This window comes from Cucurbitaria berberidis, assembly GCF_010015615.1.
Source record: "Cucurbitaria berberidis CBS 394.84 unplaced genomic scaffold K460scaffold_3, whole genome shotgun sequence".
Taxonomy (NCBI): domain Eukaryota; kingdom Fungi; phylum Ascomycota; class Dothideomycetes; order Pleosporales; family Cucurbitariaceae; genus Cucurbitaria; species Cucurbitaria berberidis.
In genome coordinates this window covers 3377674-3395529 of record NW_024468937.1, presented here as the reverse complement: position 1 = coordinate 3395529, position 17856 = coordinate 3377674, and the positions used below count along the sequence as shown (strand labels likewise).

Genomic DNA, 17856 nt, shown 5'->3' with positions numbered 1-17856 from the left:
GCGCCTTCCGGCACGGTTTACATCTACACGCAACGATATCGACCCTCTACTTACGACATTGCACAACTCCGCATCCGGCAGTGCATTGTCAACTTGTTTTGTTTGATCTTAGCAGCATGGCGCATTCTTGGTGTCTGGCAGCGCGCATTTCTGGTCTAGGGTATTGGCTGGCTCTCTTTTGGTGCTTGCAAAATTGGATAAAGGAAGGTCCTCGCGTGGACTTTGGGATGCGTGGTATTTTTTGGAACAGGCCTGCGCGAGAAACTCAAATAGCTCGCGTATGAGCTGGGGGCAGTTGCATGTGAGATACGCATCGCTTCTTCGGAACATTTACTCTGAAGCATTAAATAATTGCCAACTTAGTAGTGTCTTGAAATAATCTGAATGATTCAAGTATGATTTATTGTGTTTTACAAAGTAGTGACATACTAGCCATAACAGCTATATACTCTTTCCATGCTTAGCAAGAAGTAATGGAAGCCCGTCCTAACCAAAGGCTTGAGAGCAAAGAGAGGTATCAAATACATAACGCCAAAACTGTTAAAAACTTAGCAAATGGTGACAATCTGCCTCCCTCCATGTCAACCCATGCTGCAAGACTAAAAGCCCTCAGGGAGCTGGAACTGGAAGTTCTCTAGCTCCTCATCAAGAGGATCTCCATGTAGCTGGCTGTTGAAGCTGTTTGTCCACGCGTCATCGTTATCGCCCTCAAGCTGACGTGAAAGCATCAACAGCTCCATCTCGCGCTCTATCTCCTCAGCGGTGCGGTAGGTTTCCTCTTCCAGTGGAGGCGTGACGAGAGTAGCGTCGGTAGCAGTTGAGCTTGAGCGGGAGAAGGCCGAACGAGATCGAACAGTCGACTGATTGTGTGTAGATGAAGTGGTAGGTACCTGTCGAGAGGTGACAGAAAATGGTGCGGGCTTTGTGACGTTAGAGAGCGGTTTGCGTGCTGCTAGACCTGTACGTCCTGCGCGGCCTTGAGCGTAGCCGATGGTGCTCCTTGAGGCTGCTACGGCGGTTGCCTGATGAGATGCTGCTCGCTCTACAAGCGGCTTCGTTGGCTTCCGGCTCGAGATGAGCACAGTAGGAAGGCGCGATTTTACAGACGCAGTTGGGGCGGCATAGCTGGGCTTGGATGTAGGCGAGAGAGCTGTGGCGGCCATTCTTGCACTCATTGTTGACAGTCCAGGAGTCGTCCTTTTAGGTGCAATGGTGGGCTTTGGTGCCTCCTTCGGCTCCGCGATGCCCAAGTACCTCATCGCTTCAGCATCGTCCTTTGCCATCTGTGCCTCAAACACGTTTTCAAATTCCTCGTCGCGCTTCTTCCGCTCCCTCTGCACCTCGTCCTCAAACTCGCGTTGGTAGCGGGTCCGTCCATCGTCCTCGATTGGGTTGTGGTAAGCATCCCAGATCCCGCGTGTCATGCTCTCATGACTGATTTTGGGGACCTTCCAGTCCCTTGGCAAATAATCGTCCATGTCATCTTCCAGTGGAATCTCTTTTGGAGGCATGTATTCGACCTCTGGCACGTCATGTTCAGATTCTACGTCGACTTCGGGTTGGTGGACCTTGACTTTCGGACGGCGCAGGCGTGGGCTCACTTTCTGGGTCTTTGCGGAGGAAAGAGGTGCGGGGGTCTGGAACGCTCTGCTTTTGGCATTCGTCGTCTTCATGCCCAGGGGCGCGCGAGTTCGCGGGCCTAGTCGAGTTAGTCTTCATGGCTGCGTATTCATAATTCACTACTACTCACCAGCTGGCGTGACAAAGGCATTCTCGTCCAATTTTACAGCTTTAGCATTCGTCTTCAAGACGGACTTTCCAGCTTTATTCACGGCATTCTCGTCATTGAGCGGGAGCTTGAACGGCGTTTTCGGGCCCTTGTTTGCTGGTGTTTTGGCGTTGAATCCCTTCAAGCCGGCATTGAGCGACTTTCCAGCAGCGCCTGCGTGCAAGTGGCGGACAGCATTCTCTTGGTCGTTTGCGGCGAGGGTAGCCATGATGCGGATGAATTACATTGAGCGAGTCGTGGTGTCGTCGTGCGTGTGTCGAAAGCGCTGCGATTCGTCTGTTTACCTCCGGTTGCTATGGGCAAGCTCAAGAGGGTCCGGGCTTGGGGGCCAGTGGTTGGTGCTTGGCGTGTGAACAGGGGGTAGTCAGTTATCCCTTTCGGCAGCGGCGCCCATGGCCCATGCCCGCGCATTATCAGCCTGCCAACGAGACACAATTCTCAGACAACAACCACAAACACCCGCCGCAATCCGCCCCTACATAAGCCCTCATCCCCTTGTTTGAGCTCTGTAACCAAATACACCCACACTCTTCCTTACCCCACAGGCCACGCACATCCCACAATCATGGATCAGATCAAGAAGGTGAGTCTCTAGCTACCCCGCCACATCTCGTTCCCTTTCCTGCGGCACAGCGAGAAGCGTCCAATATATGCTAGCCATGCCGCAATGCACTCCTGGCGTACCAACCAGCTAACATGACTTGCCCTACAGCGCATGGAAGCTCTCCGCGTCGAGGCAGACGAGAGCAGCACCCGCGCCGAAGAGCTCAAGGTCAAGGTCAAGCAGCTGGAGTCGGAGACGACGCAGAAGGAGCAAGAGATTACATCCTTGTCACACAAGAACTCGGTGCTCGAGAGCGAGGTTGAAAAACTCGAAGCGCAAGTCAAGACCTACAAGGACGAAGCCGGTGCAGGCGCTCAGGCCGGTACCCAGGCCGAGAGCCTGCAGCGCAAGATCCAAGTTCTAGAGGAAGAAGCTGAGGAGTCGGACAGGACGATTCGTACGCTCAACGAGACGTGAGTGAACCTACCAATCCCATGCCCTTGTGCAGCACAAAAGAGCACATTGCTTGAGAGAATGACTTGCTGACGTGTCCTAGACTCCGCCAAACTGACGTCAAGTCCGGACACTACGAACGAAAAGTCCAAGCTCTCGAGCAGGCCCGTGACCAGTGGGAAACCAAGTACGAGGAGATGGCCAAGAAATACGACGACACCAAGAAGGAACTGGATGACTTTGTCAAGGAGATCGGTAACATCTGATCTCCAAGTCATGGTCCCTCCTTTGCGGTAGTTGACTGTATCTAGTGGAATATTGAGTCGAGCGTCACTTTCATCTAGTCGAGTCGAGTCGAGCGTACAATGACATGGATTCGCTGCGGCTTTGGCGGACACTCGAATAGATGGCAGAATCACACACCCTTCCATACACCTACCTGCATATTTTAGTCTCCTACTCTGTGCTGCTTGCTGGGCGGGCATGTACGCTTTAGATAATCCCTGAGCGAGGCGATTCACAGTTTGCGGTCTCCACTCCATATCTCATCCAAATAACCATTGTGTTGTTCCCCTTTCAGAATGAGTGGCTTCACATGAGTGCTTATCAAAGTGACAATACTATGCTTGCTCGACAGCAGTTCAATTCCTTGGTGGTCTAATCCACAGATTGGGTATCTTGAGTACACACCTACTTGGTGGCGGCGGCGCTGCTCTCTCGAGCCTCCTTCTGCTTCCTTTTCTTCGCTCCTTGCTTCGCACGTTCCGCTCTCCTTTCCATCTTGGTCTCATACCTAAACTTCTTTTTCTTCTTCTTTGGCTTATCGCTCTTCGGCCACTCCTTTGTCCATACTCGCTTCTTCTTTTCTTCATTGGCACCATCCTTTGCCTTCGCGGCGGCCTCTTTCTCTTCCTCTGTGGTCCCGCCCGGTGTCGTAAAGCCAGATCTGTCTATGCTAACCGTCTCGATTGTGACTGTCGTGTACTTGTCCTCGTCGATGTATTCGTCTTCCTGATTGATCGGTTCGGGTTCTTGGAATCCTGTAAACTCTTCCTCGTCATCGTCCTCGTCATCGTCCTCACTGTCTGATGCCCCAGCAAGCCCGCTGATGTCGCCATTTGCTTGCTTTACTAGTCTGTTGACTTCTTCGACGTGTTTCTCTAGGTCGACTTTACGTTGTTGTCGCAGCTACATTATCTGGTTAGCTACTAGGCTACTAGGCCACTAAACCTCGAAGTGAACGGCTTATGAGTAGCAGAGAAACTCAGTAGCGTACCTCTCTCCGAAACCTCAGTTTCTCCTCTTTCTCGCGCTTTGCATTCTCCTCCTGGGCATGTTTTATGCGCGCTACCTTGCGCTTGTGAAATCCTGTCAGGTATTCTTCGCGTGCGGCGGGGTCGAAGCTGATATTTTCGGGGGCTGTGACGGCGAGCTTGCGCTTCTTAGACGGCGGTGCCGATTTTTTGTCTTTCTGCATTGTTCCGCACTCCCGTAGCTTTCGTTCGTGGGTGATTGCGTGGTGAAGGTGTGTACTAGCAATGCTGAGCGGAAGAGGTTGCCAAGTTGGAAAATTGTTGCAGGGATCTGGTATCTCGGACAGAAAGGGCAGGATTAGCCGATGAATTGTCCTCATCACGATGCCCACAGTCATTTGTGAGTGTAACAGTGTCAGTTGCGGACATGGAAAGGCCTTCTATACTCTACAACAATGAGTCTAATAACTACATAAACGGACAATCAGTCTACCTGCATTCTGCCACCAGCGAGCCTTATGCTTTCATCCTGCAGATCAACATCACCGGTAATCTCCTTCCGCCACGGCAGCGATTCCAGATGTCTCTTCGCTCTATCGGTGATGCACAACGCTCCGTCAACAGACTGTAGCCCCGGTTCCGCAAACATAGCCAGGACCATCAAGCCCAAGAACGAGTGGTACATATCGGGTGGATCCCCGGTGATCTTGCCAAAGCCACCTACGAGGTGCTGTGTTTTATCGAGCAACCACTTTCGGATCGGGGCCTGGTTGATAATGTCGAGACGACCCAGAATCTGAAGAGGCGCGCAGGTCCAGTAAGCGTAGCAGGTGTCGGCCACCTTGTTGCATCGACCGTTCAAGCCGACCCACTGTAGCTCAAAGTGGCTGTGAGGTTGGCCTTTCGTAGTCGTCACTGCTTGTACCGACGGGTAGGTGCGCAGCTTGACGAAAGTATGTGCATCGTGACAGGTTTCTGATGTGTCTGTCTCGTCGTTGTAAGTGTCTAGGCCGTCGTCTTCGTCAAGTGTCGTCGTCTGGCGGGATGCTAGCCAATGCAGTGTCTGTGCAACATTCGTAACTCCGCGGAGACGGCCATCGGGTTTTTGGTCTGGCTTGAGTGGAAGGCGATCGAGAAATAGCAGGGCAGCGATTGCACAGCAGGTGAATCCACCGTGCGCCTCGTGGTACGGCGCCTCGGATATTCCTCCATCGTAACATTCTGCATCGCGGACGCAGCTCACAAAAGCGTCTACGTCGATGTCTGGTATGCCGTCGTAGGGCCCCTCGAGATCACCTCGTAGTATCCATCGAATAGCGGTGGCCATGAATCCAAATCTAGAATCGTTCCCTCCATACACAAACCCATCCTCCCCGAGCGTCTCCCCAAAGCTTCCCTCTGGTCTTTGCATCTTGGCCAACCATGCTAGAATCTCCCTTCTCTTCACCCTCTCCAAGTCGTCTCCCAGCACGACCAGGGTGAGGAGGGCAAAGAAAGTCCCGGGTATATGTGCAGGATCCCATCTCTTATTTCCGGCATTCCTCAGCTCTCCAAAGTTGGAGCCGGGCCACGGTCGGAAGCCTCCTTCAGACAGTTGACAGCTGTAGACCCAGTCGACATATCCTTGTCGCTCCTCGCCTGATAAAGCGGCGTCCAGGTCTCCTAGTATGTCGAGTGCGGAAACGGTGAAGAGGGCCAGCAGCATACGGTTGGAGTCATTGCTGGTGTAGAAGTGCGGAAGCAGCGTCTTCAAGTTCCGCCTCCAGTACTTGACATGGCGAGCATAGTTGAGTTGAGTCTCTGAGATGGCTGGCGCCATGATCCGTGAGAAGGGGGGTTCAGAGCGTGGGCACGGTCCCTTGTACCGAGCTTGCGGTGCCTCCAGAGGGCTTTGGAACGGATGGCGGGGTTATTCACCAAGGCTGGCTTCTGTAGGGAGAGTCAATGGATCATCAGCAACTAGCGTCTATACAGCCCATCCGTCGCCTATAGGACCTTTGATGCTGGTTGCACGTCGCGCGAACGGCGCAGACATACGGTGGGTGCTAGCTGTGGTATCGGCGTGTTTGAGCCTGGCTCGTACCCCCACGGAAGAATACCACGAAGCAGTCGTGTTCCGCGCTGGCGGTGATGGTGTTTATTACTCTGCTCCGCAACTGACCTGGGTCCACTATCGTGCCGGCCAAGGGGCTTGGTCGGTGGATTGAATTGACAGTGGTGGATAGATATTTATTTATATCGTCGCTAGCGAAGACACGCCGGGCAAGGCTTGCCTGACGAGTCCCTGTCACGACAAACGGTTGAAGCAGGGGTCCGTGAGACATTCAGCTCTGCCACAGCTGGGCTCTGCAGAAAGCACTCCTGAAGTGCCTCAGTCACCTCCAGACCCCTCGGACCTCGTCATCGACCCCTTGCGATCACCATCGACTGAGATACATCTATTGCGCCCTGCTAGCAAAGACGCCGAACGTGGGCCGCCGCACGACGCTACACCATCGCACACCCGCGCTTGCGTTCCCCAGACTACTACTACTACTGCTCCACGTCAACTACACCTGTCATACTACTACCCGCCCAATAGCGCCTTACTATACCCACTATCACCAACAGCCTACGTGGGCTGGCATCCAGGTGGCGTCATCACAATGTCTACGGGTTTCGCTGCGTCCTTCTGGTCCAGCGACTATGCGGGAGGTAGGATCCAACAACGCTACCTACAGCTCCCCTCCCCATGTACTGACTACCCCCAGGCCTAGGCGTGCTTTTCGGAAAGCTCCAGCAGGGAGTGCAGGAGAACCAGCAGATTCTCACTGTTGCCCGCATGCGAGCTGATGCCGAAGACTTGTACGGCAACAGCTTGTCGGGGATACCCTCAGCCACCGAGCGCATAACAGGAGGCTTCAACAGAGATGAGGGCGCAAGCGTCCGGAAGGTGCGTAGGGTACATGGAAATGGTAGACTCTACGGCTGACATATTATAGGCATACGAGGGCGTGCGCACCGAGATGGAGGCCGCTGCCTCGAACCACAAGAAGATCGCATCCAACATTCGGGAGCTCGTTGTGAACCCATTCGGTCGCTGGTGTGAGGCGCATGCTGCTCGCGTCCAGAACTCGCAAGATGATCTGCAATCGCGCATCAAGATCCACGACCGACAAGCTGACGCTGTACGCAAGTTCCGCTCGCAGTACTACAACAAGTGCAGATTGGTAGAAGACTTGGAAGAAGAGGACAAGCTGGCCTTCCAGGACCCACAGAGCGAGGCAGCGCAAAGCCCCAAGGCGAAAGTCCCTACCATCAAAATGACTGAGCCCGAGGACACGGACGATGAGCCCATCGACTTTGGCGACGAAACCTATCAGCCTGACCAGGTCAAGAAGATCCTGTCGCACATGTTGGACAACATCAAGGTTGGAGAGGTCAAGGTCCCAATCATCGGAACCTACCAGAACTGCTCGAGCGGCTCCGACATCACCGAGTACATCCAGAAGCACATGGCAGCTACCAGCGTAAGCTACGCTGAGCGAATTGGGCAGGACCTGGTCGGCCACGGCTTCTTGCGATTGATCGGCAACGTCGGCAACACGTTTGCAAACAGCTCCAGGATGAACTACCAGTGGAAGACCAAGGCATTCCAGCTCACTGGATTGCCTGAGAAGAAGCAGCCTTTGACTCGCTCATCTACCGCCATGTCCAATTCATCGTCCGACAACACAGTAGACTCTCCTGTCGGAACTGTGCAAGAGTACCTCCAAGGTTGGAACCCACTCAACAATCAATTCCCCAATGAAACCCCAGCAGAGAGGCTCAGACGCGAAGCCCATGAATCTGACGAGCGCTACAAGGCCTCTGTCAAGAAGCTCGACTCTTTACGCTGCAACTTGGAAGAGGCCATGGTGGATCATCTCAAGTTCATGGAGCGCTGTGAATTGGACAGGCTAAAGGCCATCAAGGCCGTCATCCTGGACTTCTCTGGCGCTATTAGTAACGTCATCCCTAGCCTACAAAGCACGGTGGATAAAATGATGCTGTTCCAGGAGACAGTTCAACCTTTGGGCGATCTTCGATACATGCTCGAGAACTACAGGACAGGGCCGTTTGTCCCGAGGGTTTTGACCTATGAAAATTACTATAATTCAGTGGATGGTAAGGCGCTCCTCACATGTGTGTGTGTTTCACCTATGCTGACATGGACACAGAACAAACCTTTGGTGTAGATCTGGAGGCTCGAGCTCGTTCGGACAAGAAGCGCGTCCCCGTCCTCATCACGACTATTCTCACATTCTTGGACAATCACTATCCCGATCTAGAGGGAGACGAGGCTCGTCGTGGTATATGGCTCGTTGACGTCCCCTTGGCGCAGACGCACACCCTGAGGACCGAGATCAACACGGGCAAGAGGTTCTCCGACGAAGTACTTGAGAAGTACGACGTACCCATCGTTGCTAGCGTCCTCAAATTGTACCTTTTGGAGCTACCCGGTATGTGTGTATCCGTTGGCATTCGAGGCTTTGACTAACGGTATCAGATTCACTCGTCTCATCGCACGTCTACGAAATTGTCAAGACCATCTACAGCACAACTGCCACGGATGTCTCGGAAGACACACGCGTTTCCGTCCTGCAGTCGACACTAGGTCAACTTCGTCTCGCTAACATCGCGACACTTGACGCCATCTGCACCCACTTCACTCGCCTCATCGAGCTGACTTCAGCTGATGACGCCTATGTTACGGCTCTGGCCAACGCACTTGCGCCATGCATCCTTCGTCCCAAGCAGGAGTCGAGTCTGACGATAAATGAGCGTTACAGCTACCGCCTTGTTCGAGACTTGTTTGCGCACAAAGATGCGATTTTTGGAGAATTGAAGCGTGCTAGCTCACTTACCCACTCAGCATCGGGCGCTCAGCGTCCGCGCGCCATCTCGACCGATGAGAGCAATCGTCGTGCGAATATGGAGGAGCGCCAGCGCGCGATTGCCGCTCAACGTTCGCCTCGAGCCACGTCGCCTGCACCTGGCCCTCGGGGTACCGGATCTCACCGCCGCGACAAGAGTCAGACTCGCTTCCCAGTCAATACTTCGTCACCCACAGAAACGCGAAGAAGCACTGGTAATCGTGGTTCTCTTGAGGTGCCTGGAAACCCCGATAGCCCTACTGGTGAGGGAGCCGGCGCAACAACGAATGGTACCACAGAGTCTTCTGCTCCTGCTGCCCCTGTTGAGCTCTCAACACCGACGAGTACCCGGGTGCCTTTCCCCAGAAAGCCTGCGGGTAGCATGGCGAGAGGCAACAGGGACTCTACTGGTAGTTTGAGAAGCGAGGAAGCGGCGCCTCGAGGTGTCACGCTTGAGGACAAACCCATGGATGATTAGTAGTGATCCTGGTTCTGGTATTACGGATTTCCTTGTATTACAGACAGTGCATCACAGCATTACTTGTCTTTGGAGATCTGCACACATGGCAATCCCGAATCTGCACATGCGTTGTGGACATGAACCCGTTCTCCTAGGTCATAACGTCGTGACGAGTACACACGATGGAATGAGGCAACGAGTCAGGAATTCACGGACGATAAGAAGACAACAGAGCAACAGAGTGCGGTGCTTAGGCACCGAAGGATTGACAGTATACGGAGACTATGGGAGAGCTGTATCTGACTGCTGTAAACATATTAAGCGGTAGCGTTTGGCAGATTCTTCTGTCTATGTAGCAGCAATGTGATGACGGGCATACATTACCAAGCAGACCTTTGGTTGCCTTTGCTACTTCTCTCATCTCACAACCTCCTCCCTGTACACTCCCCTGTGGTTTGTACCTGAAGCTAAAATGGCACGAGGAGACGCTAGGGCCCGATCAGTGAGGATGAGCCATGTCGTCAGCGGGCACATGGTCTATTCCAAGGCGGAGCAAATTGAACTCGACATGGGGGCCGAAAGTGTGGCTGGGCAGCTGCCGGCCCAACTTGTTTGGCTGCTGTCCATACCCTCCGCCTTCTCTTAACATCATCAGCAGTCGTTCATTTCGCGCGGAGTAGTCGAGGCTCTCTTTTAAAGCCATCTACAAGATCGCAGCGCTCGACTCTCGCCGTAGGCCCATCCGTTCCGTCCCTGAACGAACCCCCACGTGCGATCGTCCCACGAATCACATTGCGATCGCATTCGCAGTGTCTTAACAAACTTGAGCAAATCGCACGAGCTCACAAAAGGAATTATACCATGTGTCTTGTCAAAGTCAAGCAAGACGAAGAGGTCGTCGTCCCCTACCGCGTTGTCCAGCGCAACAACCACTCTCCGCCTCGGCGGCGCGCTTCCCACCAGTCGATCCGCCGCTACTCTCGCAACGAGATCGTGCGCGAGTCCTCTCCTCGACCCTCAGGCTCTTACATTGCCGTACCTACTCCCAAACCTCTTGCGATTCCCGCACCGCAGCCTGTCCCGGTCTTTGTGCAGCCGCCGCCAGAGCCGATGCCATACCCAGCCGCACCGCCGAGCCATATATCAAGCCACCACCAGCACCACCAGCACCAGCCTAACGCGCACTATGTCGAGGTTTCGCCGCGGTCTAGCGTGACGAGTAGGTCGTCGAGTCCGGGGAGAAGCGACTACGTGTATAGAGAGCGGGAGGTTAGGCGCGAGAGGGCGTATAGCCCGGAGAGCAATCCGCGATATGAGCATTTTAGATACGTGGAGCCTGCTCCGTCAGAGTCGGATCATTATGAAAGGTATCAGAGAAGGGATAGGAGTAGGAGTAGGCAGAGGAGTAGGTCGAGGGGTGGATATGAGGACCCGCGGGGGAGCTACAGGGAGACTAATACGAGGGTCACGATGGTGGAGGATGACGGGCGGAGGAGGAGGGAATACAGGTGATGAGTGTAGTGCATACAGTTTTAGTGGAGATGTTCCTTTGTTTTCGCTACACGATGTCATTTTGATCTGAGAGCGAACGGACGTTTGCATTTGGCTTGAATCTTCGTTAGCATGGCGTTGCATATCACAGTTATGAAATTTACGCAATCGAGTTTTATTGACGAGCATATTGAGAAGTTACCGTTTCAGCAATTTCATCCATGTTCATCTTAGACAATTATGAAGTCACTGCCTCTTCTTGAATGGACCTACCACTGGCGAATAAGAACTCAGCCGAGCATTCCGATTCTGAGACAGCTCTAAGGGTCATATAAGGTTCTTTGGATCATCCAATTCATCTCCGCATCGAGTAACCTTGATACCTTGATAAGCGTTTTGTCAGGGAAGCCCTGTGGTAGCTTGGGCACCAGTGGAGTGGTTTCGTCTCCAGCTTTCAGTTCAGGCCAACATTACTATTGAGCTGAGTGTGACCACCAGGGCACACGTGCTTACGTACCACGACTGTTGCACCTCACGCGAACTCCATAATTTTTGGAAACAAGTACGACAACGCCCCGGACATGGTTGAATCGTCCAGGAAGTCCAACCACGCCGTTGCCTACCGCTGACGATGTCCATCCGCGTTCTGATCAAAGAATACCCACACCGTGCAATCGCCCTCGCAACCTCGACCCACGCCCTCGTCCTACGACATAGCTCCTCGTCCACCGAGCTTACTGGGAACTTCAATGCCTCTTCAACATCGCTGGGTAGCAATGGCTCGGGCGCAACGCGCTGTATGGTCGAGTTTTCAAACTTGGAAGACGTGGACCTAAATGAGTACCGAGCACTACACTCCGTAAACGCACATGGCACCCTAGGACTCATTACCGTAAACGGCGACGTATTTCTCGTAGTGGTCAATGGCGCGAGCAAGGTCGCAACCGTGCGGCCGGGCGAGACGGTGCAGAGGATACACTCTGTAGGCTTCTACTGCCTGACCAGCTCGAGCTACGATACCCTCCTCAACGACGAAGTCAATCCGTATCCGACAGACACAATAGATGACGAGGGATATGAAATGGGCTTTGGAGGCAGAAAAGAACAGTCGCCGCTAGAACACCCGTGTTTGGCGTTGAAGAAGCTGTTGAGTAGCGGGACGTTTTACTACAGTTCGGACTTCGATCTCACGAGGCGGTTACAAGACCGGACAACGGACGCTGTGACAGTGTCTCTCGATAGTTTGGACGCTGGCTTCCTATGGAATTCGTACATGATTCAGCCGTTGGTAGACTTCAGGAGTAGGCTTGCGCCCAGGGAGAAGGAAGCGTTGGATGCGTCAGGAATCCTGACTTCTGCCATCCGAGGCTTTGCGCTCACGATCACGGTCCCCACGTCTTCTGCGCCTATAAAAGTTACAGGATCAGGGGCGCCGTCGTCAATGACACTCATTTCGAGATTGTCGTGTAGAAGAGCAGGCACGAGGTTCAACTCGCGAGGCATTGACGATGATGGAAATGTCGCCAACTTCGTGGAGACTGAGACCATCTATTGGGCACCGTCTGGGGCTTGCTTCTCATACGTGCAAGTGCGAGGAAGCGTCCCAATCTTCTGGGAACAGCAGTCCGGTCTTCTTCCTGGGCAACAAAAGATCACTATCACTCGGTCTCCAGAAGCCACGCAACCCGCCTTTGATAAACATTTTGAAAACCTGGAGCTGAGCTATGGCGCAATACATGTAGTAAACCTGCTTAGTAACGAGAAACCGAACGAGATCGAATTGACGGACAGATACCGAGGTCACGTTAGGAACAGCCCCTTGAATTACGGCAGCGAGAGGGGCGATAGAGATCACGAGCTAATCAAGCTTACGGAATATGACTTTCATGCCGAGACACGAGGACCTGGCGGGTATGAAATGGCTAGTATGATTGCACGATGGATTCAAGATTCTGCGGAAGGCTTCAACTACTATCTCTCTGAAGATATTGAGGAAGATGCTAGATCGAATGGACAAAGTTACGTCATCCGACGGCCAATGACGATATTACAGCAAGAAGGTGTATTTAGAACGAATTGCTTGGACTGCCTGGATCGGACGAATCTAGTCCAGACCATCATCAGTAAGATGGCTCTGGAGATATTCCTCAATCACAAAACCTTGAAGGCAACCCAAGATTTCTGGGCCAGACATTCAAGCATGTGGGCAGACAATGGCGATGCGTTATCTAGGATATACGCTGGAACGGGAGCGCTGAAGTCTTCGTTCACGCGACATGGAAAGATGTCTTTAGCTGGAGCGTTGGCAGATGCCCGCAAAAGCGCTACGCGTATGTACATCAACAACTTCGCCGACAAAGGGCGGCAGAACACTATCGATGTGCTTCTTGGGCGCATGATGGGCCAAGTCCCAGTCCATCTCTACGATCCAATCAACGATTACGTTGTTGCAGAGCTTGCAAGGCGTTCTGCAGAGTACTCGGAGACGGAGATGATCAACATGCTGGTAGGGACTTTCAATCTCAACGGTAAAACGAGCGGTATCAAGGAAGACCTATCATCATGGTTATGCCCGGATGTCGACCCCTCACAGCAATGCCCTGAGATAGTAGCTGTGGGCTTTCAGGAGATTGTTGATCTGAGTCCTCAGCAGATCATGTCGACAGACCCGGCTAGACGGGAGTTGTGGGAGAACGCGGTGAGGAACTGTTTGAACAATAATGCGGAGAAATTTGGGAAGGGCGAGTATGTGATCGTTCGCGGTGGACAACTCGTCGGTGCGAGTTTGTCCGTCTTCGTCAGATCTGACTGCCTCAAGCACATCAAAAACGTCGAGGGTAGTTTGAAGAAGGTAAGAGAATGTGATTGAGATCCTGCACAGCATAACACTAACTAGAGTGGTAGACTGGCATGTCCGGCATGGCTGGTAATAAGGGAGCAGTAGCTATCCGTTTTGAGTACGCCAACACCTCGATCTGCCTGGTCACCGCACATTTAGCCGCTGGTTTCGCCAACTATGAGGAAAGAAACCGCGACTATAAGACCATCAGCCATGGTCTGCGGTTCCAGAGGAATCGATCGATAGAAGATCATGAAACAGTGATCTGGCTGGGTGACTTCAACTACCGCATTGGCCTTGGTAATGAGAAGGTCCAAAGACTGTGCCACGTTAATGACCTCGAGACCTTGTACGACAACGATCAGGTGAGCATAGTCCTAGTGACTGTGAGAGATAATGCTAACATAGCCAGCTTAATCTACAAATGGTTGCCGGTCTGACCTTCCCCTACTACTCTGAAGCCCGAATCACCTTTCCACCCACCTACAAGTATGACCTCAACAGTGACCAATACGATACTTCTGAAAAAGCACGCATTCCGGCCTGGTGCGACCGTGTGTTGCGCAAAGGCGACAACATTAGGCAAATCCATTATGACGCAGCGCCGCTAAAGTTTTCCGATCATCGACCTGTCTATGCGACGTTTCAAGTCCTAGTTCAAAGAGTCGATGATAAGAAGAAGGACGCGTTGAAGGCGGCTCTGTACCGGCAACGAAGAGAAGTCGTAGGGGATACTAGAGCTGGAGGACAATTGGGCGAAGAAGAATCGGATGATGAGGATCTGATTGGGTATGATAGCATAGAACCAGGGCTGCCACCTGCAAGTTCGGATCGGCGGAAGTGGTGGATTGACAATGGTATATCACTCCTTGTTCCTCTGTTGGCATCCGTACTCATCCTTTCTACAAGGTTTACCGGCCAAAGCGCGCGTCCAACCACCGTCTAACGATCACATTCCCAACCCGAATCGACAGAGTAATCCGTTCACACCAAGTCCGGAACCTGATTGGGTGGATGTCAAGAAAATAACAAGTAACGGCAGGCCGGAGCCTCCACCAGCAAGAGGCTCGCAACGAGCACGTACAATCGACTTCAATGACACAAATACATCAGGTTCGACGTCACACTCGACAACGGGTTTGCGACAAGGCGGATCAACCGTTACACAAAACCCGATAGCTAGGAAGCTGAATGTTCCACTCTACCCTGGCCATGCAGCGCAGATCCTAAATAATGACAGCAGTCGCGACCCAATTGGCGATGTCAGACGCACCGCTTCAAACGCGTCTACACACTCTCTTCCAAGCCTTCCTTCCCGGCCTACGCAGCCTGGCACATTCACATCGTCTCAACCCCCACTGTCGAACCAACCACAAGTTCTCCGTAAACCTGCTCCACCACCGATACCCAACAAGAAGCCGTCGCTCCTCTCTCACCCTAGCTCGACCTCCGCGCAAAGGTATCGGGACGAGCCTTCGCCAGAAGCCGAACGGCGGCCACAAGCTCCTCCGCCGAGACGCTCGATGGCAACACCCAGTTCTACAGCAAGGAAACCAATTCAAAACTTAATCGACGGAGATGAAAAACCGCCGCTCCCACCAAGGACGGGCACAGGTCTGAGTATGGCGAGTAATGGAAGCAGTGGGAGAAGGGGAGGAGGCCGGAATTTAATGGATGATGAGCCTGAGGACATGCAGAGTTTGAGGGATTGGGAGGTTCTAAGACCTGGGCGATAGAAGGTACAATGTATAAAGATGGGGTGACTCGATGCTTTTTGTTTGGTGATGATTTTTAGCATGGAGTCCACGGGCTAGTTACGATGCTTTTGGGTTGTCTCTGACGTGAATAAAGGAAAGAAAGATTAGATGAACAAAGGTCACATAAAATGAAGGAACCAAAGCATGCAAGAGTACATCATTGCACTGCCACCTGTCGAGTCCAAGGTTGCGACAGAATACTCCCCCCACCACACCAATAAAGCTTTAATTCAGGATGGGCGAAAAAAGCTAAGAAGCGTCTGCGCTATAGAAGAATTTTTCAAATAGTCGCTAATCGAAAGTGTGATGTAGAGCTTAAATATCTAAATTACAGCGAAGGGTTTAGACAAAATTGGCCGAAGTTCTATACGATCAGAAATTAAAAGGTTTTTTTGAGAAGCGCCGAAGTCCGTGTATCACCCATGGAGCTATTGTCGGTCTGTAGATGTACTTTTAGAGCGGAGAGTTTGTTATTATTTGTGTATGTAGAAGATATCCATCATATTCCACTCAATCCATTACTCTCACTCGCGCCTACACCTTTTTCTCGATCCACCCCTTGCCCACTTACAGACTCCCACCCTGGGTATAATGGTAACTTGAAGTCTTCATCATCATCATTCTTACCAAACCACTTCACCACCCATGAGCTAGAAGCAAGCAGAGCAAACACCCTCACAACGACCTGGAACAGCCATATTTTCCATGCGGTCATTGGATGCGCCACCCCCGGAATAAAAGATGGAATAACCTGCACTTCCTCGACGAATGGGCGGAACTTCTTCTCATATGCCTCGAGCGCTTGAGCCGGATGTTCATTCTCGTCCAATTTGCTGAGTTCGCCCGCGAGAACGTATGCCCCGATAATCGCAAGGGATGTACCCATGCCTGTCAGCGGAGTGGGAGCAAAGGCGGTGTCTCCTAGACATATGACACGAGAGTTGGACCATGTTGTCATTTTGATCTGCTGGATGGCTTGGAAGTAGAAGTCGGGCGCTTGATCCATGGCGTCCAGCAGCCTATGCGCTTGCCATCCTGCATCTGCAAACTCCTTCTTCAGGAGGTCTTGCTGTGTCTGTCCGTCGCTCTTGGAAGCATCCTGCCATGCTTTCTTCTGCGCGGCGTTGCAGGGCATGCGAGAGACCATTGCTCTGATTGTGCCGTGGGGATCGGGTCTGGTGGTAACCATTCTCGATCCCAAAGCCTGGTAGATATTCCAATATTCATTGTCGACGGGCAGTCTCGGGATGGTCCAATACCCTACGTACATGTTCTTATCGATCACAGTGATGGCTTCGGGGGGGAAACACTGCTTTCGCACTTTCGACCACTGTCCATCTGCTGCGACTAGCAGGTCGTATTCTTGAGTTTGACCATTGCTAAATTCGACCTTGACGGACGTATTGTCGTTCGACACGACTTTGCTGATAGTGGTGCCGAACACGTACTCCACATTCGGAAAGTCTTTCGTAGCTTCATAAAACACCGAGGCCAGATCTCCCCTCAAGATCTCCCATTCAGAAGTCAGACTCGCTGCAGCACCACCCTCTCTGACTGGGAAAGATGCGAATGGCCTGCCGTCTGTATCGATGAACTGTGCTCCTTTCTCCGTCGTGTTGAGTTCTAGGATCTTGTCCCTAAGCCCCATCTTCTTGATTATAGTGCGCGCACTGCCACTTATATCGATATTCTGTCCATGTGAAAGGAGTGAGTGGGCTTTCTCGACGATAGTGATGCGTGCGCCAGTCTTTGCGAGCCACCAGGCCAGCGTGGGTCCCGCAATGCCCGCTCCGCTGATTAGGACGTGCATATGGTATTGGTGAAGCCTTGGAAAGAGAAGGACTCAAGGGGTGCCTAAACCGTAGGACTACCTGTGAACTAAAATGGCTAGTTTGTGGTTGTGGTGAAGCCGTAAACGTGCAGAATATAGTCAAAGCCTTAGGGATGAAGGGTATGAATACTCTGCTCTGAGAAGAGCACAGTTGTTGATATATAGTCTTCATTGCCGCTGCAGGAGCGACCTCGTGCATCCATGCGCGGTCCAAAAATGATACTGAGGCTTACCGAGGCTGATCAGCCGATGAACCATTTCAGCCGATGAACCACTTTTTACTAGTAAAAAAGCAAAAAATTAAATTTTTCTTTATTTAATAACTTAATAAATAATATATATATAAAAAAACTTTGTATATAAAAAATATATAAAAAAGTATTTTTTATAATTCTATAATTTTAGTTTAGTTTAATACTTTATATTAATAAAGTTATATTAAAAGTAAAAATAGAAAAAAGCTACTTTTAATACTTAATAACTCTATTAATATTATATATTAAACTATTTTAAAATTCTAAATTTATAAAAATAAGTTTTTTCT

At 51.8% G+C, this 17856-nt stretch overlaps 8 protein-coding genes across 8 annotated transcripts; 4 read left to right on the top strand and 4 right to left on the bottom strand.

Moving 5' to 3' along the window:
• Positions 1-361: 361 nt before the first annotated feature.
• Positions 362-2171, bottom strand: K460DRAFT_312432 (uncharacterized protein). The gene is made up of 2 exons (XM_040930219.1): positions 1751-2171; positions 362-1699 (listed from the first exon to the last, which is right to left on the bottom strand). The coding sequence occupies exons 1-2, from the start codon at positions 1995-1997 to the stop codon at positions 600-602; spliced, it is 1347 nt and encodes a 448-aa protein (XP_040788293.1). The 5' UTR covers positions 1998-2171; the 3' UTR covers positions 362-599.
• A 158-nt stretch (positions 2172-2329) lies between these two features.
• Positions 2330-3363, top strand: K460DRAFT_366577 (tropomyosin). Its single transcript, XM_040933404.1, has 3 exons — positions 2330-2372; positions 2502-2806; positions 2890-3363. Exons 1-3 carry the CDS (start codon positions 2355-2357, stop codon positions 3050-3052), a joined length of 486 nt encoding a protein of 161 aa, XP_040788292.1. The 5' UTR covers positions 2330-2354; the 3' UTR covers positions 3053-3363.
• A 38-nt stretch (positions 3364-3401) lies between these two features.
• On the bottom strand, positions 3402-4328 carry K460DRAFT_366576 (uncharacterized protein). Its single transcript, XM_040933403.1, has 2 exons — positions 4063-4328; positions 3402-3974 (listed from the first exon to the last, which is right to left on the bottom strand). Exons 1-2 carry the CDS (start codon positions 4261-4263, stop codon positions 3477-3479), a joined length of 699 nt encoding a protein of 232 aa, XP_040788291.1. The 5' UTR covers positions 4264-4328; the 3' UTR covers positions 3402-3476.
• A 12-nt stretch (positions 4329-4340) lies between these two features.
• On the bottom strand, positions 4341-5971 carry K460DRAFT_113812 (geranylgeranyl transferas-like protein type i beta subunit). Its single transcript, XM_040926573.1, has one exon. It carries the CDS (start codon positions 5856-5858, stop codon positions 4524-4526), a length of 1335 nt encoding a protein of 444 aa, XP_040788290.1. The 5' UTR covers positions 5859-5971; the 3' UTR covers positions 4341-4523.
• A 713-nt stretch (positions 5972-6684) lies between these two features.
• K460DRAFT_283115 (Rho-GTPase-activating protein 8) lies at positions 6685-9412 on the top strand (the record flags this gene model as incomplete). The annotated part of the gene is made up of 5 exons (XM_040928628.1): positions 6685-6733; positions 6790-6971; positions 7021-8185; positions 8239-8520; positions 8568-9412. 5 exons carry the CDS (start codon positions 6685-6687, stop codon positions 9410-9412), a joined length of 2523 nt encoding a protein of 840 aa, XP_040788289.1.
• A 484-nt stretch (positions 9413-9896) lies between these two features.
• On the top strand, positions 9897-11116 carry K460DRAFT_366574 (uncharacterized protein). Its single transcript, XM_040933402.1, has one exon. The coding sequence runs from the start codon at positions 10256-10258 to the stop codon at positions 10904-10906; it is 651 nt and encodes a 216-aa protein (XP_040788288.1). The 5' UTR covers positions 9897-10255; the 3' UTR covers positions 10907-11116.
• A 400-nt stretch (positions 11117-11516) lies between these two features.
• Positions 11517-15460, top strand: K460DRAFT_355505 (uncharacterized protein; the record flags this gene model as incomplete). The annotated part of the gene is made up of 4 exons (XM_040931885.1): positions 11517-13736; positions 13790-14089; positions 14137-14581; positions 14634-15460. The coding sequence occupies 4 exons, from the start codon at positions 11517-11519 to the stop codon at positions 15458-15460; spliced, it is 3792 nt and encodes a 1263-aa protein (XP_040788287.1).
• Positions 15461-15772: 312 nt separating this feature from the next.
• K460DRAFT_366571 (FAD/NAD(P)-binding domain-containing protein) lies at positions 15773-17384 on the bottom strand. The gene has a single exon (XM_040933401.1). The coding sequence runs from the start codon at positions 17289-17291 to the stop codon at positions 15981-15983; it is 1311 nt and encodes a 436-aa protein (XP_040788286.1). The 5' UTR covers positions 17292-17384; the 3' UTR covers positions 15773-15980.
• Positions 17385-17856: the final 472 nt, after the last annotated feature.

What these genes read in the sequence shown, in the direction of transcription:
- K460DRAFT_312432 (XM_040930219.1), bottom strand. Translation starts at nt 1,997, where the DNA reads ATGGCTACCCTCGCCGCAAACGACCAAGAGAATGCTGTCCGCCACTTG. An exon ending in TGCCTTTGTCACGCCAGCTG is followed by an intron (nt 1,700 to 1,750) that starts GTGAGTAGTAGT and finishes TAACTCGACTAG; the next exon opens with GCCCGCGAACTCGCGCGCCC.
- K460DRAFT_366577 (XM_040933404.1), top strand. An exon ending in ATTCGTACGCTCAACGAGAC is followed by an intron (nt 2,807 to 2,889) that starts GTGAGTGAACCT and finishes GACGTGTCCTAG; the next exon opens with ACTCCGCCAAACTGACGTCA.
- K460DRAFT_366576 (XM_040933403.1), bottom strand. Translation starts at nt 4,263, where the DNA reads ATGCAGAAAGACAAAAAATCGGCACCGCCGTCTAAGAAGCGCAAGCTC. An exon ending in AACTGAGGTTTCGGAGAGAG is followed by an intron (nt 3,975 to 4,062) that starts GTACGCTACTGA and finishes CAGATAATGTAG; the next exon opens with CTGCGACAACAACGTAAAGT.
- K460DRAFT_113812 (XM_040926573.1), bottom strand. Translation starts at nt 5,858, where the DNA reads ATGGCGCCAGCCATCTCAGAGACTCAACTCAACTATGCTCGCCATGTC.
- K460DRAFT_366574 (XM_040933402.1), top strand. Translation starts at nt 10,256, where the DNA reads ATGTGTCTTGTCAAAGTCAAGCAAGACGAAGAGGTCGTCGTCCCCTAC.
- K460DRAFT_366571 (XM_040933401.1), bottom strand. Translation starts at nt 17,291, where the DNA reads ATGCACGTCCTAATCAGCGGAGCGGGCATTGCGGGACCCACGCTGGCC.